This window comes from Halictus rubicundus, chromosome 2 (assembly GCF_050948215.1).
Source record: "Halictus rubicundus isolate RS-2024b chromosome 2, iyHalRubi1_principal, whole genome shotgun sequence".
Classification (NCBI taxonomy): Eukaryota; Metazoa; Arthropoda; class Insecta; order Hymenoptera; family Halictidae; genus Halictus; species Halictus rubicundus.
Window position 1 is genome coordinate 25,787,006 of NC_135150.1, and position 25,690 is coordinate 25,812,695.

Genomic DNA, 25,690 nt, shown 5'->3' on the forward strand with positions numbered 1-25,690 from the left:
CACGTTCTATATTATACGTACATAAAAATTGTACGAATTCAAGGAATCGTTATCTTTTTAATCAACTCGAAGCTTTTCGTGTACGTTAAATATATTTCTTGAACGTATAGCTCTCTAGAAATGTGTTTAAATCTAGTTCGAATTTAATTACGGTTAGTTCTAAATGAATTTTAAATATCTAACGTCATGCCCTTTGACATATCATGAAATACGTATTGTGTGCTATTGCATTGACATGTTTTATGTACGCATATTGAACTTTGATCAAAAAAACCAGGAACGTACATAGTCGATAAAAAAATTTGTATAAAGTGGGTATTAATCGCTGAAACAAATTACAATAATAAACTAACAGTGTACAATCGAAAATATTATGATAAAAGTTTGGATAATATATTGGATATTAGATTTATTGAATAAAATGTATAATATGATGACCTGCCATTACGATACCTATACAAGTTTATAAGATTTCATACAGTGCAGTCAAGTTTTCGCTTGTTTCTGTTAATTTTTTGCTAATTCATGCACCGATTAATATGTAAATTTATTCGCTGCTATACGTTTGTCTTCTACTGTTGCTTGACTTTGAGAAGACCGCGAAGCAGAAGTCAGTAAGAAAGTTCAAGGTGATGATACCATGTTCCGAGAATACGTCATCAAAGATATTGCCATATATAATGCACAAAACTTACTCGGAATTCGATGATTTGCAAAATAAAACGGAAACATGTAAATATTCTCAAATAAATTTGATATTTGAATTAATATACAAAGAATCGTATTCGGCGAAACGTGTATATAGATACTTCACCAACACTGTGCCCCGTGAAACAATTGCTACGTTCCTGTACAATGTAGAAAGTATTATATAGAAGCGTGCCGCACATGATTTCCCCAGTTTTAACATCGCAAGCGTGGTAGGACTATGAAGGTAAAAGGTCTCCGTTCGTAAGTAGTATTTACCGATATTGTTCGAAACTATTGTCCTCGCAATTCATTAAAACGAGAAATATGAAATCGAAGAAATCCAGTTCTGTCGGAACACTCTATCTGAAAACATATAATCTCACTCTAGTTTTCGGGTAAGTAACTACTGTAGATAAAAAACTCTGATTCGATGTAATAATTTTAAACAAATTAATTTATTGAATAAAATGTTGTTGCAGGTGGTCTTACATACTTGTCAAATTTTTGCAAAATGATTTCTCGTTCACCGTCGATGAGAGTTTATGGCAGAACCTTAAATGGCCTCTTATCATTTTTCAACACGCAGCTTTGTTGGAGGTAAAAGATCTTCTGCGTTTTGGTTTTAATTGGTGAATTTGGAATTCATAATTTATTTTCATTTTTACAGATAATACATGCAATGATGGGATTAGTTAAATCGAATGCTATGCTCACGCTGTTCCAAGTTAGTAGTAGAATTATAATAGTGGATGGTGTATTGTTAGCAATACCGTACAGCGAAGCATCGACCACCGGAATATGGATGGCAGTGTTAGCATGGTCGATAACAGAAATAATAAGATATTTGTATTACTTTATGAATCTCAATAATTATGTACCACATGTGCTCTCATGGTTAAGGTATATTATTAACAAGATTACCTCCAAATCTTTCGAGCTAATAAGACAATCGAAATGTCAATGGTTACATTTTAATTTGCAGGTACACATTATTTATTGTATTATATCCGATCGGTGTATCTGGAGAGTTATTATGTGCATATGCAGCTACCCAATACGCCAGATCGCATCCAGATGCCTTGAGTTACACCCTACCCAACTCTTGGAACTTTGCATTTAGTTACCTCTATTTGCTTATCTCTGTCATGATTACGTACATTCCTGGTAAGTTGCCAAAATATTATATGTACTGCTACAACATCGATACTATATTACATATATTTAATTACTATTTTTATTTGTTACAGTTTTCCCACAATTATATCTCCACATGTTCGCGCAAAGGCGTAAAATTTTGGGAAGAGACTCGCTCAAAAAAGCTCAGTAGTATAAGTAAGGTGTATGTTTGGTATCAACGGTATCTTTATACCTTATTACATTGACAATACATGTTTGAGTTTATAAAACCCCAGTTGCATTTATTTCCCTTTCGACGAAACGAAACGAAACTATTGCTATTCATTTGCAAAGTGTAGAAAAAGAATTTTTCCATTCGTGACTCGACAAATGTAAAACGGGTTATCCCCCACTGCAAACTCATATTCTACTACAATTACGCGTAAGTAGGTAAATACCTAACCTAAGTAAGTAAAAACAAGTAATTAAAGTAAAAACTTTCGGTTCACTTCTTCATCTTAAATTCGTGTAAAATGGTTCATTTAAACTTTCAAATGATCGAAATCAAAACTGCAGTGCCGAGAGAAACCTGTCTATTTGCACAATCTGATTGGTTGACACTATCGTTCCGACCAATAGCTAAAATAGGAAGATACTTTACATGTGCATGTCAACCAATCGTATACACATTTTTTTCGCGGGTCTTCTTTCCAGTTCTGTAATATATATTTACAGATTTTGCGAAACATTTTCTATCCTTATCATTTGTCGACCTTAAGTTAACCGTTTGATAGACCGTTACAATTGCGCGTGTGAAAGAATAATTAGTCGATCCCTATTCCAGTGCTAGAGTCGTAATTATTAGCAAAAAATAATATTGGAACTGTTCAAAGGGGTCGTTGCAGTTCGACAACATGTCCGAGCGTAACGATGACACAGAAAATGGTAATATTTTGAACTGTCAATCATCCGTAAAAGCAAACTTCGAATTTTCTTCGACTTTACTCGCGTTCTGACTTTTTCATCGCAGATTGATACGATAGTGCTTCTTATCTATTTTATTCTCTCCGAAACTTTCATATAAGAGTCACCGAAACGGTATCCTCGATCATGATTTCGTAAAGCATTGAACATCAATTTTTCTACAGATATTAAATTACGAAGTTGTTAATTACAGGTTCGATATTCTTAGAAAGTATTTTTGCCTTGCGCTTGCACCGTGTAGATTTATTCGTATTAACGAGGTGAAAGGAATCATGTTGTCCTTATCTGTCACCTATGGAAATCGCAAGTTTTATTAATTAAATAAAATGATTAAGTGGACTAAGACATTGCGTACTGTTCGAAGATATTCAGTCCTAATTGACGGGCACTTTATTCGCGAATAAACAAAGGGATTTTCAGGTAATTATCGAGTCACGTGCACAACTTTTAATGGAGTACCTTTTGTCGTAAAATTTCGTCATAAGTATGTTTGCAGCAGGCCAATGCTTCCACAAATCATATTTCCTTTAACCACCAGTCGTCTACGACAATTATTTGTGCATCATCTCTGGCAAAAGCATCTATTCACATATTTTTGTTCGAGTCAGTAAAGTATTTTCTTTTATTAAAATCTTCTACTACATAGAATGCATACTTTTTCATTAGCATTATCACCTACAAAATATGCTATTTTCATAGGTTATCAATGGTATGTGACATTTTTCAATTGCATCCAATTAAAATCATAGCTTCAGTTTTATATCACATAAGAGCTTAACATAGTTATATATTATACCGCAACAAATTATTGTTTAACATTTTTCTATTCGTTTTTGTACTTGAATTAGAGACGAAATTAAATGAGGAGGCAAAAGACAGTTCTTCGACACGGGAAGAGGTAGAAGATTCCGACATGGAAATGATTCGAGAATATTTAGGACAAATGTTGTTAAGGTTTTTCGATTCACCGCCGTGCGATGGACAGTCTCAGAAAAAGGTTCTTCGTGAGCTCAGCATAGATGGGATTGTAGACTATATCAAGGAAAACGAAGACATCAAAATTGTTACAATGGCTGGAGCTGGTATATCCACGTGTAAGTATCCAAAACTTTATGCTAGAACCATGAGAGGATATTTTACTATATATAGAATTCTGTTGTATTTACAGCTGCAGGTATACCTGACTTTCGATCGCCGTCTAGCGGGCTATATCATAACTTGAAGAAGTACAACTTACCTTATCCTCAAGCTATTTTCGAAGTTAGTTATTTTATGGAGAATCCAGAGCCCTTTTTCACGCTTGCAAAAGAATTATTGCCCGAAGGCTTCAAGCCAACCCCGTGTCACTACTTTATACGACTCCTGTGGCAAAAAGGATTACTCTTAAGGCATTACACGCAAAATATCGATACATTAGAAAGAATCGCAGGCTTGCCTCCTGAAAAATTGGTCGAAGCACACGGAACTTTTCATACCGGACAGTGTCTCAAGTGTAAAACAACGTATACTTTGCCATGGATGAAAAGTAATCGAATTATTTACTTATCGCGTCGCGTACAGCATCTTGAAACTAAAAATTTCCTTCATTTCAGAGAAAATTGTCGAAGATACTGTACCAAAGTGTGAGAAATGCAAAGACGGTGTAGTGAAACCCGATGTTGTATTATTCGGGGAATTGTTGTCGCAACGTTTCGATCATCTCATCGAACAGGACTTCCCGCAAGCGGATCTACTGATAATAATGGGATCCAGTTTGGTTGTTCAACCGTTTGCATCGTTGGTAGACAGGTGAGGATTATTAAATGCTGAGAAATTGTAAAGTCGTATACCAAGGACTCGTATTTAAATAGCTATTTCTTTTCGCTTCAAGAGTACGACCTAGCTGTCCACGTTTACTCATTAATAAAGAGAAAGTGGGAATGCAAGATCGTTTGTCACGGTTCCTGGGACTACGGCAGGGATTCGTCTTCGACACGAAAGATTCTCACTGTGGACGCGACGTTGCCTGGTTAGGCGATTGCGATACCGGTTGCAGAATGTTAGCAGAGAAAATGGGTTGGGGGGTATGTTCTTCCCTTTGAATTGTTTTTCCATGCAACCGAAAAAAGTCTACGCTGAAAATTTAATTGAAACCGCTCTTTTCTTCCAGGACGAATTGACAGACCTTGTAAAAAGGGAACACGAACGATTGGACGCTGAAAATGCTAAGAAGGATTAGCTATATTAATATTATATTTGCGAGGTAAACTGGTTTATTAACGCAATCGATATTTAAGTTCGCCACTATTTTTATAAAGAAAAACTTATTTAGCAAATGATGTTTTCTGTTAAAGTAATTGTATAAATGTTATTTAGACGATAGTCCGCTTTACGGAATTTGACAGATAAATTATAGCGACAAAAGCATAATTTTCTAATGTATATTTGAACGTGTAATTTATTCTTAGAATGCGATCGTGGCAGTTGAGTCGCGTGTACAAATAAAATAGAAGACGATGGAACTTTGGAAACGTTTTCAATCGAACGCAACAGAATCATTTCATTCTAAAAGGCTTAATAATAACTTCCTCAGCTTCCTGTTGATGCACCTGCCCTTCGCCGACAGCTGGGGCAGCCATAGGTTTGCGACCGCAATATTGTAACTAGAAATTATAATACTTTTCTCAATATTTGTTTCCGGTGAAATCATTTAAATAAATTTTTCTTTAACTTACACGTCTGCCGCACAAATTTTCGAAACGAGGTTTCACAAAGCTCCACGGCCCCATGTTTTGTGGTTCTTCTTGGCTCCATATGAAAGCTGAACAATATATATATTTACTAAATTTCCAGGACTTTCACCGTCATATAACTCTGCGCAGTCGTTTTACTCACTTCTTGCGTTTTTATATCTGTCGAGCTGTTCCAATAATTCATGAACTGGAAAGGGGCACAAAGTCTCCAGCCTAACGATGGCTACGTTTTTCTGTTCCGCGGTGTCTCTATAATTATCGAGAGCATAGAAATGTTTTCCGCTCGCTAGAATGATCTTGTCCACGCCTGCTTCCGCCGCTTTCTCATCTCCTGTTATCACATTGCTCGTGTCGTGAAAACGAAAACGATTATCCCATAGTAATGTTGTTTTGCCTACCTATGACATTCGCGAACCTCGTTCGTGGGCCCATTTCTTGTAACGACGACGTCGCGGCATTGTGACGTAACAATATTTTCGGAGCCACGACGATTAAAGGTTTTCGGAAATTTCTTACCATCTGAAACGGGCAGAAGCTTAAAAAGAAGCAAGGCAGTTTACGAAACGTCTATTCGGAACACAAGAAATCATCCCCGTACTTGTCTCCTGAGTAAGTGAAAGTACTGCGCCGGGGTTGTAGGGTTCACGACATGCATGTTCACGTCATCACCATCCGGTTTGTCCTCTTTGCTATCGGTGAGCTGTAAAAACCTCTCTATTCTGCAGGAGCTGTGTTCGGGGCCAGCGCCGTCGTAACCGTGCGGTAGAAGAACGGTCAGACCGCTGCTTAACATCCATTTCGCTTCGCCGCTAGTCAGAAAGGTGTCTATCACGATCTGTGCTCCGTTGAAGAAATCACCGAACTGTGCTTCCCAGATGGTCAAGGTTGTCGGTAGAGCTATGCTCAATCCGTACTCGTAACCCAGAACCGCTTCTTCCGACAGAATGCTGTTAGCCAATTCCAGCTTTCCCGTTTGACCCTCGACCATCGAGTTTAGGGGTACCCGTATGTCTGGAATACCGTGTCAGACGAAACAGTATGTTTGCGGCAAAGTAAATAATTCGGGAACACGGATGTCCGTTTACCTCCGGTTGCTTGATCGACGAACATGGCGTGCCTATGGGAGAACGTTCCTCGGCCCACGTCCTGCCCGCTTATTCTGACATTGTAACCTTGGTACAGCAGACTTCCGATGGCCAATGCTTCGCCGGTGGCCCAGTCCAGGCGACCTTGCCGATGGTCGTCGGTTGCTTTTCTCAGTCTGGTTTGAACGTGGCTCTTTGCTAATTGTGGATGGATCGTCTACACGGAAGAACGTACAAATATTAAATGGAACAGCACGATGTAGCAACTAGTACGATCACTGTACGGGCTATGATAGTACATAACAGTGTATTCTCTATTCTCGCTTCTCACCGAATCGTCGTCGACTTGAACACTCTTCTCGGCGATGAATCTCAAGAGACCCAGGTCGACGCCTGTGTCCCACTGAGTCACGCTTGCCTCAGCTTGCCGCATTCCCTTCCAGAAACCTTCGAAGCACGCGGGCTCCGGTACGTAAGCGTCCACCTGTTTCAGAGCTTGGCTCAACCAAGCGCTGTGATCGTCGATCGTGCGCTTAGCTTCCTCCAGGGTAAAAATGTTAGACTTTACCAGTGTATCTAAGTATCGATCCGGTACCGATCTATGTGGAAACAAAGGTAGACTCACTCTTTCGTTTTTCAGACGCGCAACGAGTTTTAAAACACCTACGAACGGTTCTGTATGATTCGATAGACAACAGGGTTCGTGAACGTTGGATCGTCCAGCTCGTTGTGACCCCATCTTCTGAAGCAATTCAGGTCCACGAACACGTCCTTCCTGAACTTCCGTTGGTACTTGAACGCGAGTCTAGTGGCTCGGACGACCATCTACGGCACGGTGTTCCGATAGTTCAGCGTGCTTGTCTTACTTGTTCGCGGAGAGAGCGTGCTGACGCCAATACTACACCAGGCGGCAGAATGATTTTAGAGAAAACATTCACAATTTAGAAGTATAAAATATCACTTTACGGGGTTAAAACTGATGGGAAATGAGAAGGGGCTTATTAACGAATGAAAAACAACAAAATAACATAAGCTTACATTGATTATGGCAAAGAAACGAACAAATGAACAAATTGTTACTCGGAGAAAAGTTTCCGATTAATACAACTGCTGGAAGAAAGTTTCACGACTCGAATCAGTAAAAGTGTGGAAACTCGTTGAATGTTAGAATCGTAGAATGTAAATGTAAACATAAGAGGACATCACAGAAACGTAAGTAGAAGGTAATCATGTCTGAAATATCAGTTCGTAGTACTATTCCATTCAGTACAGACGTAAATTAAAAGTCCATAGTATGCCATCAGGCCAGTTGTATTCAAACGATATGAAGTTGAGAATAATTGAGCTTCTCGAGGAGGGTAACGCTCAAAAAAAGGTGGCAAACATGATAGGATGCAGCCAAAGCACTATCAGTGATTTAAAGAAGAAGTATGAAGAAACGAGAAGTGTAATAAACAGGAAGAAATGTGGCCGTCCTCGTTTCTTTCGTTTCTTTGCCATAATAAATGTAAGCTTATGTTATTTTGTTCTTTTTCATTCGTTAATAAGCCCCTTTTCATTTCCCATCAGTTTTAACCCCGTGAAGTAATATTTTATACTTCTAAATTCTGAATGTTTTCTCTAAAATCCGTTTCAATGCCACCGATCGGAAACATTCTGCCACGGGCTGTAGAAACAGACAGTAATGCGATGCATACCTCGGGATCGTCTCCGTTGACGTGGATCACCGGAGCGGAGATCATCTTCGCCAGGTCCGTACAGTATCTGGACGACCTGCCTATGGAAGCCGGCGTGGTGAATCCCAGTTGATTGTTCACGACCAAGTGAATCGTTCCACCTATTTCGAAGTGCGGGGCCTGGGACAAGGCCAAGCACTCTTGGTTGACGCCTTGGCCAGCATAAGCGGCATCCCCGTGAACCTGAATGTTCAACGCTTTGTCGCTCCACCGGGCGTTCTCGTCTTCGCCGTAAGCTCCGTCTTCGATAGCCTGCATCGCTCCTCGCGTCTTCCCCATGGACACGGGATTCACTATCTCCAAGTGGGAAGGATTCCTCAGCGTCGACACGTGAAGGCTCTTCCCGTCGATATCGAGCTCGGTGGAGGACACCAAGTGACTGATCACGTCGCCGGTCGCTCTCGCTCCATCCGGAAACTCGGAGAGTCCCCGGAGCTTGCGGAACAGCTTCTCCGGCGGAAGATTTAGCATACCGGTGAGCAAGTTGAGCCGACCACGGTGCGGCATGCAGAGAACAACGTACGCCAAGTCGTCTAGAAACAGATGGATCGGTTCAGCGGGTCGTCTCTTTCCTGTAAGCCGTAAGCTGTAAACGTTCAACGATCTTGTCGACCGTTTGCCCTGTAATCTATGACATCGAGTCACCGAAATCAAATTCTATGTCTCTATTGTCGATATTTAATCGTTAGCGAAAGCGTAGAAGTACAAACGATATAACATTTCTTTTTCTTCTAGAAAATTGTAAGCGACAAAGAAGTTCTAATCGTTGTAGGCGTAAAGGAAATCGTAGCAATTAAATTAAGGATGGAAAACGATCTGTACAGGACACGTTCCAACGATAGTATAATATTTTCGATTACCGTTTGCGCACAGTTTAAAAAACTCGTGGAAGAAGGCCATCATAGCCTCGGCGCCTTCGCCTCCGTATCTTTTCAAGCTGACGAACTTGATGGCTAGGAAGTTGTCGAAGGCTTGGCTTTTCAGCATCTGTTTCGCGATAGCCACTCTCGTTCGATCGGCAAGGGGATCGGCCGTGCACCGTTCCGCGGTTTCCGCGAACCATTCTCTTTCCTCCTCGGTCTGCGTAAACGTTCGAAACGATCAGATCCATTTACAGCTGTTATTATAGTCTTTCGTTATATGTATGTAGTAAGCGATCGATACCTCTAAGTGGCTGAACTCGAGACCTACGGTACCGCTGTAGGTCTTATCGAGGAACTCCAAAGCCTCTTCCACAGTTCCTTCCTTTTTATTCGCCGTTAGGATCCCTTCGAAACATACTTTGTCCGTCAAACGTAATCCAAACCTTTCCGGATTCAATTCCGCGAGCGGAGTTGGCTTCTTTGCAGAGACGGGATCTACGTTGGCTTGTTTGTGACCGAATTCTCTGTACGCGGTGACCAGTCTGTAGAAGTTGCTGTTCTTCGATCGCGTCTCCAGATATTCTTTCGGCACTGTGAACAGATAAAACGATACCCGTACGGTATGTTCGAGAAAAGTTCTCTGTCGGCGATGTTGCTCTATCTCACAACAGCTTTCCGTTATTAGTGGACTAAGTCTTTCGGCCGATAGCGCACTTTCTATTTTTGCACTCGACGATAACAGGAATCGTGTCACTATTACCCGATATTAAAAGCATCATCGGTGTAACAAAAATCTGCGAATCGAGTGTTTGAAAAACCCGCGATTCGGAATCGATAGAACAAAATAGACGTTGTAAAGCATGTATCGATCAGTTTTGAATAAATATTATATTTTTAGTCAGAAATACGAATACCGAAATATCTCCGGTGGTTCGATCAATTGAAAAACGAATTTCAACTTAATTTAGCTTTGGATTGATAGTTTTCGGTTCAAATTAGCCGCGCATGCGCTCACCGTTCGATAATCGCTGCAATCGAACTCGAACGATTGCGCGAGACGAACCAGTGGATGGTTGTGTTTTCGTTGTGCTGCAAAATTTTATCTTTTATCGCAAGTTAAAAGTTAAAAGTGTTGTCTCAGCGGTAATAGAATTTTTCACCAGGCTTTCGCGTTTAGGAGATGCCTCTTCGCGGCCGAACATTTCCTTTCATGTCAAGGTAAGGGCGAATTACGATAACGCATCTTTTCGTTTCCCGTTTAAAAAACATTTGCGCGAGGGACGTACTTACAGTAAGGAGCAAAACTGAGTCCACACTATTTGAAACAACATAACTTTTTTAAAATTAGATCAAATGACTTGAATGTTGTTGAAAAGTTAGGAGGATTAGTTTATTGGACGAGGTGTAAAAAATTTTTGAAAAAAATGGAATAAATCGATTAAAAGTGCGATTTTAAGTCGAAAATCGTGAAATGGCAATTTTCCCACTTTTAAGCGTTTATAACTCGTAAACGAATTAACCAATATCGGTGAAATTTTCAACATGGATATAATTTATTCGAGCGAATCAAACACATTCTTGAAATTTTCAATACGGGCACAGATAAAAAAGCTGAAAAAACCAACTTTCACTATTTCTTTTGCGATTCCGTCCAATTCAAATTTTTTTCAAAAATTTTTTACACCTCGTCTAATAAACTAATCCTTCTAACTTCTCAATAACATTCAAGTCATTTGATCCAATTTTAAAAAAGTTATGTTGCTTCGAATAGTGTGGACTCAGTTTTGCTCGTTACTGTACGTATAAGGTAGCCGCGCCACGCGGCGCCACACCGCGTCGGAAATCTCCGTTTCCGACGTAAACAAGAAAATACCTTTTATCAAATTTTGCGAATCTTTGCCCTGCAATTTTGTCGCGTTCCTTGAGAGAGATGCCGTGTCACCGTATGCGGCCCGATAGGTTTAAATGGGTTAATAAACGAATTAGCTGGTATTTAGTTACACGCGCGCCTGCATGCAAACGAGTACCATGTAATTCCGAACTTACGTAAACACAATCGTGGCAGATAGAACTATACGAATATCGACATTCGTGTATTTGCGCTCGTATACTGTATGTGGAAAAGTACCTTGGAATTGTGGTGAAACCCGCGGCCTGTATCCGTACACACCGCGCTCGCTGTGATAGTAGACGCGAGCACAGATCCTCGGTCGATAAGCGACTACGCATCCTGTGCTCGGATTACCGCTTGTCCATCGAGTCCCTCGAAATCGCGGATGCTTTCGAGCGTTCCGAAGGATGGAACAGGCGTGCATTCTCCTTGCAAAAATTCTGAATCAACTGAGCCGACCAAGCGTCCCTTATCGCTATGCCGCGATTATCAGCGGCCCGTATGTTGCTCCTATCCCCACTCCCCACCTACCCCTTACCTCCTCGCACCTCCCCTCGCCGGCTCTTCATCATCCCCTCAGTTCCCCTCCCTCCGTACGTAGATCATATTATTCGTCGTTATCTGTTTATTAGAGATTGGCCTGGCCAATGCAATACAGATCGGATCGGATCGGATCGACGCGTAGCGTTGCACGTATAAGTATGCCTGCCGGCAACGCCAGAAAACACGTCGAATATTATTAATTCATAATTAAGCACGTGACGTACCGTTGTCCAACAAAAGACGTTCAGGAGACGTTCGGAAGACGTCTCTGTGCTATCTGGGAAGGTTCCGGTCTTCGTAGATTCCCGATAGGGTAGGGTGACTACGTTGCCGACAAAAATAGGCGAAAAATGGTTTTACGTGTCTCAACTTTTCGCCCTTATATGAGAATATTTTTTTTCGCTGGGAAAGGGCTCATTCGAAAGAGGAAGGTTCAATCTAGCGCGCGCTGGTCGTGAGCTGACGAGATTATGCAGATATTTGGTAATGTAAGCGTTAGAAATAGGCTAAAAATTGAGCCAAGACTCTGTAGATTCGCGATAAGGTAGAGTGACTACGTTACCGACAAAAATAAGCGAAAAATGGTTTTACGTGCCTCAACTTTTCGCCCTTATATGAGAATATTTTTTTTCGCTGGGAAAGGGCTCATTCAAAAGAGGAAGGTTCAATCTAGCGCGCGCTGGTCGTGAGCTGACGAGATTATGCAGATATTTGGTAATGTAAGCGTTAGAAATAGGCTAAAAATTGAGCCAAGACTCTGTAGATTCGCGATAAGGTAGAGTGACTACGTTACCGACAAAAATAGGCGAAAAATGGTTTTACGTGCCTCAACTTTTCGCCCTTATATGAGAATATTTTTCGCTGGGAAAGGGCTCATTCGAAAGAGGAAGGTTCAATCTAGCGCGCGCTGGTCATGAGCTGACGAGATTATGCAGATATTTGGTAATATAAGCGATAGAAGTAGACCAAAAATTAACGATGTGCATGCAGTGGAATCAAAGCGGTTTTATGCCGTTGGACGAGTTTTCTGGATGGAATCGAGAGTAGCGCGCGCTAGAAAATATCTCCAGATACAAAAGCACGTTTCTGGCGTCAGAATTCATAAGTTTAGTCACAGACCATCGAATCAAGACCAAGACGGATCTGTATTGTGATCTGGCTGTGAATGGAAATTATACAGCAGTTACCGACCTGCTGACCCTGAAAAAGTCACGCGACTATCCCGGGCCCTTAAAGAGTAGGCGTATACATATGGGCGATCGTTCAGGTAACAGACTTTATTGGCAAAAGCGTACAAGGAGTATTTGCGGTTTCTCTGCGAGCGTTCCGTGTCTCGGACACTTGTATGTGCATACAGACTTTGTTTCAACAAACACGGTATTCGCTGCGAGAATCTGAAAATCTCGATTGAAATTCTATGCTCATCGTCATCGCATCCCCCGAACGAACACCACGCTTCCATTATTTTAATTTACGGGGTCGCGATCGAAGATAAAGACAACGAGTCTGACGTGGTATTCGCTCGCGGTCGAACGTAACGGTGATCGTAGATTAGATAAGAAACTGAAAATTCGCAACCGTTTATAGCACACGAAGTGCGTTAAAAAGTTTCCAGTTGCGAGAATATGGTAGGAGCGTTTCGTACTTCTTGCGTACGTTGAAGTCGGGAACACCTTCTAGAGGTTATATCTCGGGATACGCTGTTCCCACGAGGTCGTTGCCCCTGTACCTAAATTTGTGCGTGACGATGTTGAACTTTGTCCCTCCGAGAGACACCGGGCAATTGGCGTCTGGACGCGCGTAAAAGCAGACCGTGTACAGCGCCATTTCCAGCTCCGGCGAAGTGCCAACGAACAAGGTGGTCACGGGTTTGTCGTGGCCGCTGTATTTCGTTCTAATCTTCAGGATGTATCCTTTCTGTAAAATCGAAACATTCGTCGTTAGCCACTCGAGACTTTCTCTGGCTCGCGAATTTGTTAAACGGAAAAAGGGGGAATGTCAATTTCGTCGTTGCTGTGTGTCATGGCGGATCGAAGTTGTCGGAGGCAGGTATACTAAATCGAGAAATAAATTTCGACATTCCCACCGTGTAGGTACAGTAAATTCTCGTTGCGAGTCAGTGTACCCTGCGTAGTCAGTCTACACAGCGTGCCCTGTGTGTTTCAAATGCAACGCTCGGCGAGAACCTCAGGTTTCGTCTAATTGTCAGTCGCCGGAACCGCGCAACTGACTTATAACGAGAATTCACTGTACCCTTCGAACGGTCTGTCGAGACGAGTCAACTCACATCCGCCAGGTCAACTTTCTTCAAGTACCCGTTGTAATCGACCTTCCCGCTGGCCTCCTCCTTGCTGTAGTAGATCCAATTGTGCAAACCGACCACTTCCATGCCGGTCTGGCCGTTCTTCAGCTCCGCCATGAACACGTGCTCGAATCCCGAGCTGCCGATCTTGCCCTGTCCCCGGGAGAACAGGTTGAACCATATCTTCCTCAAGGTGTCCTTGTACTCGTAGTAATCTTTCCGGATTTTCCCCTTGTCCGCGAGGAACCTCATCGCGGCGGACATAACGTTCGTGCTGAGCAACGTGTCCACCAGGAGACTCTCCTCTTGCCTCTGCAACGGGCTTATGTGCTCGTTCACGTTCGTGTCCGGTTGGTAGTTATCGTAGATCGTTATTATTTTCTGGATCGTGGGACCTTGGTAGGCTTCCGGGTTCACCGTGAACAACCTGAAACGAGATCATCGTTTTCGTAAAGATCGTCGCTGGTTTAACAGCGTCATCAGCCGAGCGGCATCGGACCAGCAGCAAAGTTTTCGCATCCTTTTCGGTACTTATTGTTCTCTTTTCAGTAGCTACTTGAGAACAAGTGGATGCCGATCCGACGTCGCTCTTTGTCAGCCAAATCTCGCTGGATAAATTAAAAGAAACGCACGGTTGGGACGCGTCGTCGGTGGTGCTGCTGCTGGACGTCTGCTTCTGAATGTTCAGGGTTATGTGTCTGTTCGCGTTGTTGTTGTCCTTGATGAACAGAGCCTCGGAGAGCTTCTCCAGGTCCTCGTCCGTGATAGCGTTCCCCTTGCTGTACGTAGGGTTGCTCGAGTAGGTTGTAGGAGGGCCGGTCTTGCCTCCTGCGGCACCGGCTGCTATGGCGCCACCTGCGATCGCGCCACCTGCGATTGCGCCACCTGCGATCGCTCCTCCGGAAGTCCTGGTTCGTCCAGGTTGGCTGGGCGTTTGCGGTCTAGGCTGAGCCTGTCCTATTAACGGATGATCGCTCGATTGGATTCCAACAGGTAGCATCGTCGATTTGACAAAATTGGATGTCTACGTAGCTCTAGTTCTGTTTCGAGGATCTCCGTTAGGTTTGTCCGGCTTACCTGGTTGATTCGGGTAAGTGGGTTGATTCGGGTAAGTGGGTTGATTCGGATAAGTGGGTTGCCTCGGGGAGGGAGTCGGGGAGTTGGGCCTGCTACCACCGCCGGCAACGTCCGCCCACGTTTTTCCAGAAGTTCCGGGACTTCCAGGCCTGGAGGGTGGTGGAGTGGTGCTGCTAGGTTTCAGAGGACCCACGTTCAACGTCGACACCTGATTGCCTCCGGATCCGGGTTGTCCTGGTAACGTGGCTGGTCTCCCAGCTGGCGACCCTTCAACATCGGACACAGCAAGTTACAGTTAACCAAATCAATGGGGTTAAGAACAATCTCGCTCACCTGGTGGAGAGGACGTTGGGCTACCAGGAACGGAGGAGGGTCTAGAACCTGGAACAAAATGTAGAATTTTTTTCACAATTTTTGCCTCCCGTCTATTTGAAAAACAGCGCAAAGAAATGGATAAAACCTGGTGATTGCGGTGCAGGTTGCTGAGGCTGAGGTCGTGGCGCCGGAGTGACTGGTGCAGCACCTGAAAGTACGTCACGATTCACGAATTGTCTTCGATTCGATCAACATGCTTCCCCCTCTACCACTACATGTGGCTCGGTTCTCCTCTAGCGACTCTCTGCACGCTGGGGAGACGTGACATGATATTGTTCTCACTATCGCTGCTAGTACTGCCTCACAGAAGAAGAAGAAGAAGAAGAGGTCTCTCGATACGGCACAGAGGCAAGAGGGGTCTTCGCTTGCACCCAATACAGTGGACTCTCGATATATGTAAACAACACGGGTCTTGCCAGCGTCGTGTATCGTCTAGGAGACATACTCGAGCCTTTTTGTACTACGATATAGTGTCTCTTATTACGATGATTCACACTTGACTAAACAGTACAATCTTATATCGAAAGACAGACAACATAAACAAGAGATCAGTAGAGGATAATTTTGTTTTCAAACGGTACGTGCTAGTACAGCTGGAAAACATCAACGATTTGCGTCAAAGAATTTTACACAATGCCTCGCTCCACTTCTCTTTAAACATCTCCGAAGCTGGTGCGCAGACGAAAAAGAGTATCCTACGAAAATTGCTGGTCTTTTCGCGTACAATAAGATCCCACAATAAAAAATACAGGTCTCCATTTGAAAAAGCAAGGTTGACCTTCAAATGACCTTGAAAACGGTCAATCGGACGGCTTACAGCCCCAAAATCCTGCCAGGTGACTTCTCGCAAGGCACGCAGAGTACCTGCTAGCCAAGTACACACATAGCCAACCACTGTCACACATTCTCCTCGTGCAGAGAGTCGCTAAAGGAACATCAGATGGTAGCGAGGGAACTTCAAAGACTTTTTGTGGGCAACGCTGGTACAGAATACTTGTATCGCATACGTACCCGGAGTTTGCGGCCTTGAGGCGGTACCGGGGAGGGGCGTTGGTCCAGCGACTAAACATTTGGAGAATCATTCGTTTACACAAACAACAATTGCACCGTTCGAGGAATCCTAATTTACAGAAATTCACGTTCGACAACGTTACAAATTGCTTGGATCGAGCGAATTACCTCCAGGAGCGAGCGCCGGTCCTTGGCTGGGGGTCTTCGGCGGTTGTCTTCCGGGTTCGCCGACACCGGCCAGGTCCGCGGCCCATTCCCTGTAACCTTGACCGGTTTTGCCGCCGGTTCCTGGTCTCGCTGGCCTGGATCCGCCGATGTCGAGGCCAACGTCCGTTCCTGGGTTCGGTTTGCCGGGTCTCGCGTTGTTTCTGATATTTTCTCCGTTCGAATTGACGCCGATCGCCAGACCAGGGTCTCCGGCGCCAATCACCACCGAGCCGACGTTATTCGGACCGTTCGACGGTTTTCCGGCTGGTTTGCCGGCAGATTTGCTGGTAGTTGGCGCTGCGGTTGTGCTAGAGGGTGTCTCGGTGGTGGTGGTCGTCGCCTCCTTGTCCTTGTCCTTCTTCTTCCAGAACTTCCATCCTGCTTCGACGTCGGCTACAAAAGAAAGTCGACGGCGTTCGTATCGCAGGTATCTAGAGGATCGGCTAATCGGTTTGTACAAATAAACCGGTGTTCGGTTAGACAGCAGCTGATGCTAGATCCGAAAGATGGCGGATCACCGATAGGCCCGGTATCTTTTTTCCCATGGGACGTCGTTGGGTCTAGGTATAACGCCGGAGACGGGGGAAGGATGATCAACGTCCTCGTGTTCGCGATCTTAAATTCAAATTACGGCAGCGATGGCGGCGATTATGGCGCAGATCCTCCCACGGGCACTTTGGCCATGGACATGGGAAACTTTAATACTATTCTCTTTGATCCTCCAGGGCAAATGGTAATGGGGCCGAGCGATAAACTACTCGACGCTTGCTGATGGACGAAACAAAAAATATTGTGTTGCGCCGAGTTTCTCTTCGTTGCGTATTGGAAACTTCTAGCTACTCGAAGAACTCTCTCTCTCTCTCTGTCTGTTCCTAGCTTGCGATCGTATCGGTGAAACGTATATACATATGTAAGCTTGGCATGAACTCGCGATAACCTTGATAATAAGAGGAAAAACAGGAACGATCGGAGAAAAATACATAGGTTAGAATCGAGAGTCGCGCACGAGCATTCTGCAGCAGATAACGCGCGTTCGCTGTCGAAACAGTTTACGTAATATCAAAGTCGGATTAATAAATTCGCGAAGAGAGGATCGTCGACGGTGGGATAGCCGGTCATCACGATGACAAATCCTTTCACTCCGACGATACGTTTTTCCTTTCGAAAACGTCGCGTCGCTGGGCGTCGAGTGGTCGGCGAACCAGCAACGAGCGACGTAGATCGTGTACGAATAGAAACATGAAAGTTAATTGGATGATACGCTGTACGGTGCACGTAGTGTTCCTTCTGGAGAAATTTTGTAATTGATTATTTCCCATTTCTCGAGAAATTTCGATCTAGGAAAATTCTTATGAATCTCATTTATTTTATAACACATTTTCGGAAATGAATTTTCAGTTAACTCAAACTGCATATTACTAATCAATCGCGCACGTATAAGCACATCTACAGGCAGCATATCAATGCCTACGTATGCATGTTTGCAATGTGAAAATTTATAATAATTGTTGCGAATGCACGTCGATGTGAGGTAATGCACATCCAAAAGGATGCCCAATCTTCAGCAACTTTTGGATGCTCTGTATACGATAAAGCCAACAACCACGCAAAATGAAAGAAACTTTTCCTACGGCTACAGATTTTGTTACAAAAAAAAATAGGAGTAGATTGTCTGATTCTACATTAGACGCATTATGCTTCTTAACAAGTCATTTCAAAAGAAAAGCGTAATGTTTATAAAAGTTTGGTTTTAAATAAATAAATTTATCGGTTACATTTAGCGTCTATTTTTCCCTTGTTTTTAAAGTTACGTACATATTGAACAGGAATAAACACCGAGTTAAAGTTTTTTGCCCTTTCGCTAAATATTATTAACGATATTCCAAATATTATAAGTTTCCCAATATTTTTTATTTTATTAAAAATTGTAATATTTAGTCGATAAGCTTCCAGCCTATATTGTGATATGATGGTAATGTTAGGAATATGTCTGAGAGGCATATTGTCTGTTATTTATTATCAGCACTATGTTCACTTTATGTATGTCCGCTGTTAGGCCAGTTCTGGCCTAATGCGTAATAATTAAAAAAAAAAATTGTAACAAGTCTTATAAGTCTAATATAGTTTAATATAGTCTTATTTCTCATTTCTCGAGAAATATAAAATGTTGAGAAACTAGGAACACTAGGTGCACGGGTCAAAAGAACGTGCAACCGGTTGTCCCGGGTTAACCTGCTCAAGGACAAATCGTCCGACACGCGATCGTAGATAACTCGCGACCGAAAACTCTATTTTGCTTCGTATTTGACGAACTTTCACCAGTCTTCAGGTTCCACGCAAAGAACGTTGAAACGCGTCGCGAGAAGAACCAATTCTATGATTCGGACGAAAACTGGGGGAACAATTGAAAGGTCCGAGTTTGTTTACGCTACCGGATCAACCCGTTAACCTCTTCGAGGATATCGCGATTTCGTGGTCGACTTACCAACGATGAGCGAGAGCGCGAGCAGCGCGAGGAACACGGTCGCGCCTTTGATTCTCATGATCGGCGTTGCGTCGAGACGAGATGCAGAATGTTCGTTCGATGATTATCGATCGGCGGGCGGCTATATCTTAGAGGATCGAAGGATCGAGGAACGCGTTGACGCGACGCGCGACGTAGGCGTTTTGAGAGTAACTGAAGCCCCTCGGCCGGCTCTCGACGTCTCGATCCGATTCCGTTCCGTTCCGTTCCGTTCGGTTTCGTTCGCCCCCGCCGCTTCGTCGTTCGTACTTTCCTCCTGCCTTCTTGTTTCTCATTGGCAAGCTTGCTCGCGACCCTGGTGGTCCGGCGGCTAAGGTCTTTGCACGGTCACGAAACACAATGTCGAAGATCTTCTTGGAAGGATGATGTCAGCCGGCGCGGCGATCTTGCATTCAAACGAGTTGCGTCACGTCCGACGGCTCGCTCGTAATTCCCTCTTGTTAATTCGATGCTCTCGTCGTTCTCTCGTATATTTCGCTCGGTTCGTACCTCGACAGCCGCGAGAAACCTCGACCGGAATTGTGTATGGAAATATTTTTGTTCCGTCGTGAAAACCCTCTGCGAAGGGACAACCGCGCGACCGTGAAGGTCAACTCGACTGGCTACCTGCGGCACAACGACCATAAACGACCGAACCTCAGCTGACGAACGTATGCCGAATTGTAAACCGTTAGAGTACCTAGATTTCTAGTTTTATAGCCAACAAATGTAACCAAATGTTCCTCTACTCCTACAATATACGTATGTATGTAAGGAGTGCGCTCCTTAATTGATTTAAATCTTCCCGCTCAATACAGTGAGTCGATAAGTAAGGGCCCGCAGTAGCGGCAGAGAAATAAAAACAATGATTCGGCAGACACGTGTGAAGATTGCCAATTTAATAATCTCCAACGAGTTATTCCTTTTATAATAGAGTGAATGGTTCATACGAGGAACAAGATTGCGAAGAACAAACTTTGAATGTTGTTTCTTGTATTTTTACAGGTTTGTAACCATTGTAAATAGTTTAGGCAAATAGTTTAATTAATAAAAACACTTGTATTTTTACAGTGAAACTTTTCTGTTTGTTATTCTCTACAATCCTTGGACGTTCAACAAATAATTCAATCACACGTTACATGTATATCTGCAATATACTTATATGAACTTGCAAGGATCAAAATCTTGACAAATTGACGCTTCAATATTGCAATGAGCAGTTTAAAAGTGGTCACTTGTGTTTCTTAGAAGTACAATCTACGTCTGTATGGAGCCCAAATTGCGAATTTCTACCTCATCGTGGAGTAATTTGTAATATTCGGCAGAAAACTCGCTTTCTGAAGCAAGTATGACGTCACAAGATGGCTGCCGCAGGGAGATTCTCTTAATTTCGAGAGATTTAGTGTTCGTATCGAAAAAAAGGCTCTGGACAGACGTAGCAAAGACATGTACAAACACGGTGGTATGCATTTTTAATTGATTACTTACTTATTTAAGACGTAAAATGTCTAGAAAAAAAGGCACAGCGTAACATAGCGTGACAGTCAAGGCCAAATGTCTGCCGGCCCCCTTAATAATTTTCCACTACTTCCAACACCTTCCAAAACACATCCTTCAACCAATCATAGACAACTTCCTAAGACCACACCTTTTCTCCGAGCTTTCCTAATTTCTATGCGATTATAACAAGATCAGAACTGTTTCGAATACATAATTACCAACAGCAAGCCAAGTCTTGCATCTAGCGTTCCTTCTCGAGAAATTTTATAATTGATTATTTCTCATTTCTCTTCAAATTTCAGTATTTCTCGAGAAATTTAACCCTTTGCACTCAAAGGTATTTTAACTCCAAAACGAACCATTTCTTCTGACTTAGAATGTTTCCCTTGTATATATTTGTTTTGTTTTATACATATGAAAATGGTGCATTTTACTCGTACAATACTGAAGTGTAGTAATTTATTACATACAAACAAATTTAATAGTGTAAAAAATATTCTTAGTGGCGCCTTACAGTCGCCATTCGAGTGCTAAGGGTTAAATCTAGGAAAATTCTTATGAATCTCATTTATGTGATAACATACAAATTCTTAAATTCTCTTAAATTCTTATTTAGAACTTTAGAAAATTGAATACTGAATTGAGTAATGAGTTTCTTGTTGTTATTCAAGAAGAAGTATCTAAAAGAAGAGACAAGATTGTTGTATCCCTCATGAAATATCTGCATAATACAGAATCTCTGCAAAAAGATTCAGAAGATACATTTTTTTATTTAACATCCAAGGCAGACATGTATAAAATGGCGAAACAAATTCTAAGTAGACTTTTTGGAAAATATGACAATGATTCTTATGAAAATAGTGAAAAACTTTCAGATTCTCAGAATGAGGAACTATCACTGGAAAAACAGTTAGAATTAGAAATTGCAGACAGCCTTCAAGAATTTAGTGTCAAGAGTTTAGCGGCAGAAGAAAATAAATTCCGGACTCTAACAAAGGAATTCCAAATTTTTGAATCCACTGGAAAAAGGACACCCAATCTTCAGCAACTTTTGGATGTTCTGTTTACGATAAAGCCAACATCCACGCAAAATGAAAGAAATTTTTCTACGGCTACAGATTTTGTTACAAAAAAAGAAGTAGATTGTCTGATTCTACATTAGACGCATTATGCTTCTTAAGAAGTCATTTCAAAACAAAAGCGTAATGTTTCACTTTATGAAAGTTTGGTAAAAGTTTCCCAATATTCTTTTTATTGTATTAAAAATTCTCGAGAATTATCGAGAAATATAATCTTATTTCTCATTTCTCGAGAAGTGAAAAATGTTGAGAAATCAGTAACACTACTCGCATCTAGCAATAAAGATACATGATCTCCGGAGTTTGACCTTACGATCATTCGCCGTCAACCTACCTAGCCGCGATCCGATTTTCCCAATTCCGGGATCGATGCGACACCATAATTTCTTCCTGTCGATAAGCGTGATCGCGAGCAGGTCGAACAGAGGCTCGTAGGTAGCCACATCGGAATAAATTTTCCTACATCTTGGCCTAATCAACGAACGAATAAGCTAGATCGTTTTTCCACCGATTGAAACGTTCCTATCGCGAGTTGCGCAACTTCCACAGCTACGGCGCAAATTACGCGAAGCCGATTGTTGATTAGCAGAACAGTTTCTTTATTCGTGAATAATCGACGCGCGGCTTCCTTACATTTTTCCAATGCTTATATATACATAGAATATTTACACGTGTCGGCGTTGCACGACGATCGGGAAAGTTTAAGAGCTCGTCCCGTTCCAGGAACGATCTCGCCGAGCTCGATTTTAACTTCCGATTAGGGGGAAATAGATTGCAACCCATAGGAGGAACAAGAGCATCAGGAGCAGCATCAGCCTCGACCGGAAAGTGTCCCAACCGATCAGCATGTACTTCGGCATCTGTTGTTCGTTCCGCGGGTCGGACTGAAACGGAGATCGACCGAGTTTAGAAAAATCGCGTGGATCAAGGTTTTCGGTTCGATTCGACTCGCAGGAAACGCGATCTCTTCGGGAATTACATCGTCGTCGTTGTCCTCGTCGTCGTCGTAGACTTGTTCGTTTGCCCGCAGGCTCTGCGTGCTCAGGTTTTTCCGCATTTGCGTGGATTTGTCTCGAGTAGTGTTCCGGCTGCTCCGAATCGACCTGTTCTTGCTCGATTTGATCGTCGAGGGTCCCGGTGCGTCGATCGCGACCAGCCCGATCGCCACTACCGCTTTGCCCGTCGCATCCTCGACGGCTCCTTTGCGAGTCGATCCGCTTATCGCTGCGCTCTCTGCCGCAGCATCGTCCCCTGTCCGCACCGATTGCGTGTGACAAATTTACTTTACAAGAGGAGAACGCGTCTTACGGTCCGACGATCATTTTTCTCGAGGAAGGAAACGCCGAATCGCACAGTGGGCAATTTGGACGAAATCGGATTCAAAATCAAGGAACTTTCGATAGGAATGAGGTAGAGCGATGAAATTTTTTTTAAATGAAAGCTGCAACTTTGTGGAATATGGGAAAAATAGAGAGATTGTGGTACGAACGTTTTTTAACCTCGAGAAAATTCGTTAAACGCGCACAAATTCAAGAAAATTTTAGTTTTTCCAATACCACGCGCGGAAAAATTTTTTTTTAACATGCTATACACCATTTCCTATAGATTTTTTCACGCTGATTTTAAATCTGGTCTCAACATTTGTCTACGACCTCAGGATTTTGCAAAAAATAGATTTTTGTGACAAAAACTAATGAAGTCATTTTTTCGTTGAAATGATTGGATGGTAATAATCTCCCTATTTTTCCCATATTCTACAAAGTTGCAGCTTTCATTTAAAAAAAATTTCATCGCTCTACCTCATTTCTATCGAAAGTTCTTTGATTTTGAATCCGATTTCGTCCAAATTGCCCACTGTGCGTCGCACAGTGGTCGCCAAATCGCCAAAACGTGGTCAAAACCTCAGAACTTATTAAAAAATTATTGGTTCTGCTTGAAAATTGGTATTATGGCCGTTTTTTTGGGGTCGCTGATCACGAATCTGAACTTGAAATTAGAGAAAACGAAATGGCGGCTCTTATATGGTGGACATACACATTAAAAAATTATTGGTTCTGCTTGAAAATTGGTATTAGGCCGTTTTTTTTTTGGGGTCGCTGATCACGAATCTGAACTTGAAATTAGAAAAAACGAAATGGCGGATCCTATATGGCGGACATACACATGAACAAATTATTGGTTCTGCTTGAAAATTGGTATTAGGCCGTTTTTTGGGGTCGCTGATCACGAATCTGAACTTGAAATTAGAGAAAACGAAATGGCGGCACTTATATGGTGGACATACACATTAAAAAATTATTGGTTCTGCTTGAAAATTGGTATTAGGCCGTTTTTTGGGGTCGCTGATCCGAATCTGAACTTGAAATTAGAGAAAACGAAATGGCGGATCTTATATGGTGGACATACACATTAAAAAATTATTGGTTCTGCTTGAAAATTGGTATTAGGCCGTTTTTTGGGGTCGCTGATCCGAATCTGAACTTGAAATTAGAGAAAACGAAATGGCGGATCTTATATGGTGGACATACACATTAAAAAATTATTGGTTCTGCTTGAAAATTGGTATTAGGCCGTTTTTTGGGGTCGTTGATCACGAATCTGAACTTGAAATTAGAAAAAACGAAATGGCGGATCCTATATGGCGGACATACACATGAACAAATTATTGGTTCTGCTTGAAAATTGGTATTAGGCCGTTTTTTGGGGTCGCTGATCACGAATCTGAACTTGAAATTAGAGAAAACGAAATGGCGGCTCTTATATGGTGGACATACACATTAAAAAATTATTGGTTCTGCTTGAAAATTGGTATTAGGCCGTTTTTTGGGGTCGCTGATCACGAATCTGAACTTGAAATTAGAGAAAACGAAATGGCGGCTCTTATATGGTGGACATACACATTAAAAAATTATTGGTTCTGCTTGAAAATTGGTATTAGACCGTTTTTTGGGGTCGCTGATCACGATTCTGAACTTGAAAATAGGGAAAACGAAATGGCGGATCTTATATGGTGGACATACACATTAAAAAATTATTGGTTCTGCTTGAAAATTGGTATTTGGCCGTTTTTTGGGGTCGCTGATCACGAATCTGAACTTGAAATTAGAGAAAACGAAATGGCGGCACTTATATGGTGGACATACACATTAAAAAATTATTGGTTCTGCTTGAAAATTGGTATTAGGCCGTTTTTCGGGTCGATCGAGTCAATAAACATTTGGCACTAAAAACTACGCAACTTACCTCCACGAACAGTATCCATAATGCACAATTAAAATCGAAACGGTTCAAGACAATTTGTACACTGTGCACTTGAAATTCGCAATGTGCTTCACAACAAGCTTAACCCTTTGCGCTCGAAGCTATTTTAACATTTTGCACTCGAAGATATTTTAACTCTAAAATGATACACATTTCGACCCGACCCAGAATATCTCCCTTCTATATATTTCTTTCTTCACGTTATTCATACGAAAATGGTGCAATTTACTCTTACAGTACTGAAGTGTTTAATAACGTACAAAATATTTTATGCAACAATTTTCAGTGGCGCCTTATAGTCGCCAATCGAGTGCTAAGGGTTAAAAAGGTACGGTCTAATGAACTCGAAGGTCGGACTGTGACTGTTGGTCAGTTATTAAAAAACGACCTTCTTGCTGTTTACTTAGAAACAATCTTAGTGCAACCAACCCCATACTTAAAACTTACCTAGCCGAAAGTTCATATTTGTTTGTTCATATTTTTTTAGGTTTTGGCCACGTTTTCCGGCTTTGGGAGCACGTCGTTCGCGGCAGAATCCTGATCTTACCTTTCCCGGGTTCCCTCGGTTCAGGATCGCGTACCCGAGACAGAAAGCTCTGCAAGTACCGCGTAATCTTCTCCCTTTCCTGCTTCAGATTGCCGACTCGGTGTTTCCTTCGAAGCATCTACCGCGAGACCCGGCTTCCGTGTGATCTTCCGCTTAGCTCAAAAGATAAAAGATAGTCGTCGTAGATC

General features: G+C 42.4%; 5 protein-coding genes across 11 annotated transcripts in view; 2 read left to right on the forward strand and 3 right to left on the reverse strand.

Annotated features, from left to right (window-relative positions):
- The window catches only part of LOC143365797 (uncharacterized), a 91,126-nt gene extending 88,548 nt beyond the window's left edge, over positions 1-2,578 (reverse strand). The window contains exon 1 of one of the 2 annotated variants that reach the window (XM_076806330.1): positions 2,463-2,578. Coding sequence is in view for 1 of the 2 variants with exons in the window: in XM_076806329.1 (XP_076662444.1) it covers positions 696-732 (37 nt within the window). In the remaining variant the exon portion in view is untranslated. Of the gene's footprint in view, positions 1-695; positions 774-2,462 lie in introns of those variants that run through there. The other variant, XM_076806329.1, reaches the window with a different exon arrangement.
- LOC143365803 (uncharacterized) lies at positions 645-25,668 on the reverse strand. Of its 3 annotated transcripts, XR_013084591.1 has the most exons (10): positions 25,503-25,668; positions 16,574-17,005; positions 16,406-16,456; positions 15,480-15,542; positions 15,353-15,400; positions 15,020-15,286; positions 14,575-14,899; positions 13,928-14,369; positions 13,268-13,557; positions 645-655 (listed from the first exon to the last, which is right to left on the reverse strand). XR_013084591.1 is itself a non-coding variant. In XM_076806349.1 (9 exons), exons 1-9 carry the CDS (start codon positions 25,618-25,620, stop codon positions 13,324-13,326), a joined length of 1,980 nt encoding a protein of 659 aa, XP_076662464.1. In that variant the 5' UTR covers positions 25,621-25,668; the 3' UTR covers positions 12,903-13,323. The 3 variants fall into 3 exon arrangements, 2 of the variants coding, with proteins under 2 accessions (XP_076662464.1, XP_076662465.1); XM_076806349.1 differs by lacking the exon at positions 645-655 and having other exon boundaries at positions 12,903-13,557; XM_076806350.1 differs by lacking the exons at positions 645-655; positions 25,503-25,668 and adding an exon at positions 19,098-19,346 and having other exon boundaries at positions 12,903-13,557.
- On the forward strand, positions 866-2,096 carry Hacd1 (3-hydroxyacyl-CoA dehydratase 1). The gene is made up of 5 exons (XM_076806418.1): positions 866-1,085; positions 1,170-1,287; positions 1,358-1,590; positions 1,673-1,854; positions 1,938-2,096. The coding sequence occupies exons 1-5, from the start codon at positions 1,015-1,017 to the stop codon at positions 2,015-2,017; spliced, it is 684 nt and encodes a 227-aa protein (XP_076662533.1). The 5' UTR covers positions 866-1,014; the 3' UTR covers positions 2,018-2,096.
- On the forward strand, positions 2,616-6,385 carry Sirt2 (Sirtuin 2). 4 transcript variants are annotated; one of them, XM_076806394.1, is made up of 7 exons: positions 2,988-3,210; positions 3,287-3,393; positions 3,639-3,884; positions 3,959-4,315; positions 4,383-4,578; positions 4,661-4,853; positions 4,940-5,505. In XM_076806394.1, the coding sequence occupies exons 2-7, from the start codon at positions 3,294-3,296 to the stop codon at positions 5,006-5,008; spliced, it is 1,161 nt and encodes a 386-aa protein (XP_076662509.1). In that variant the 5' UTR covers positions 2,988-3,210; positions 3,287-3,293; the 3' UTR covers positions 5,009-5,505. The 4 variants fall into 4 exon arrangements, with proteins under 4 accessions (XP_076662511.1, XP_076662512.1, XP_076662509.1 ...); XM_076806395.1 differs by lacking the exon at positions 2,988-3,210 and adding an exon at positions 6,248-6,385 and having other exon boundaries at positions 3,268-3,393; positions 4,940-5,032; XM_076806396.1 differs by lacking the exons at positions 2,988-3,210; positions 3,287-3,393 and adding an exon at positions 2,616-2,751.
- Positions 5,210-11,580, reverse strand: LOC143365791 (putative 2-oxoadipate dehydrogenase complex component E1 homolog). The gene is made up of 12 exons (XM_076806316.1): positions 11,335-11,580; positions 9,508-9,797; positions 9,204-9,423; positions 8,305-8,876; positions 7,275-7,432; positions 6,939-7,206; positions 6,608-6,824; positions 6,121-6,533; positions 5,921-6,041; positions 5,665-5,853; positions 5,505-5,590; positions 5,210-5,432 (listed from the first exon to the last, which is right to left on the reverse strand). The coding sequence occupies exons 1-12, from the start codon at positions 11,519-11,521 to the stop codon at positions 5,325-5,327; spliced, it is 2,829 nt and encodes a 942-aa protein (XP_076662431.1). The 5' UTR covers positions 11,522-11,580; the 3' UTR covers positions 5,210-5,324.
- Positions 25,669-25,690: the final 22 nt, after the last annotated feature.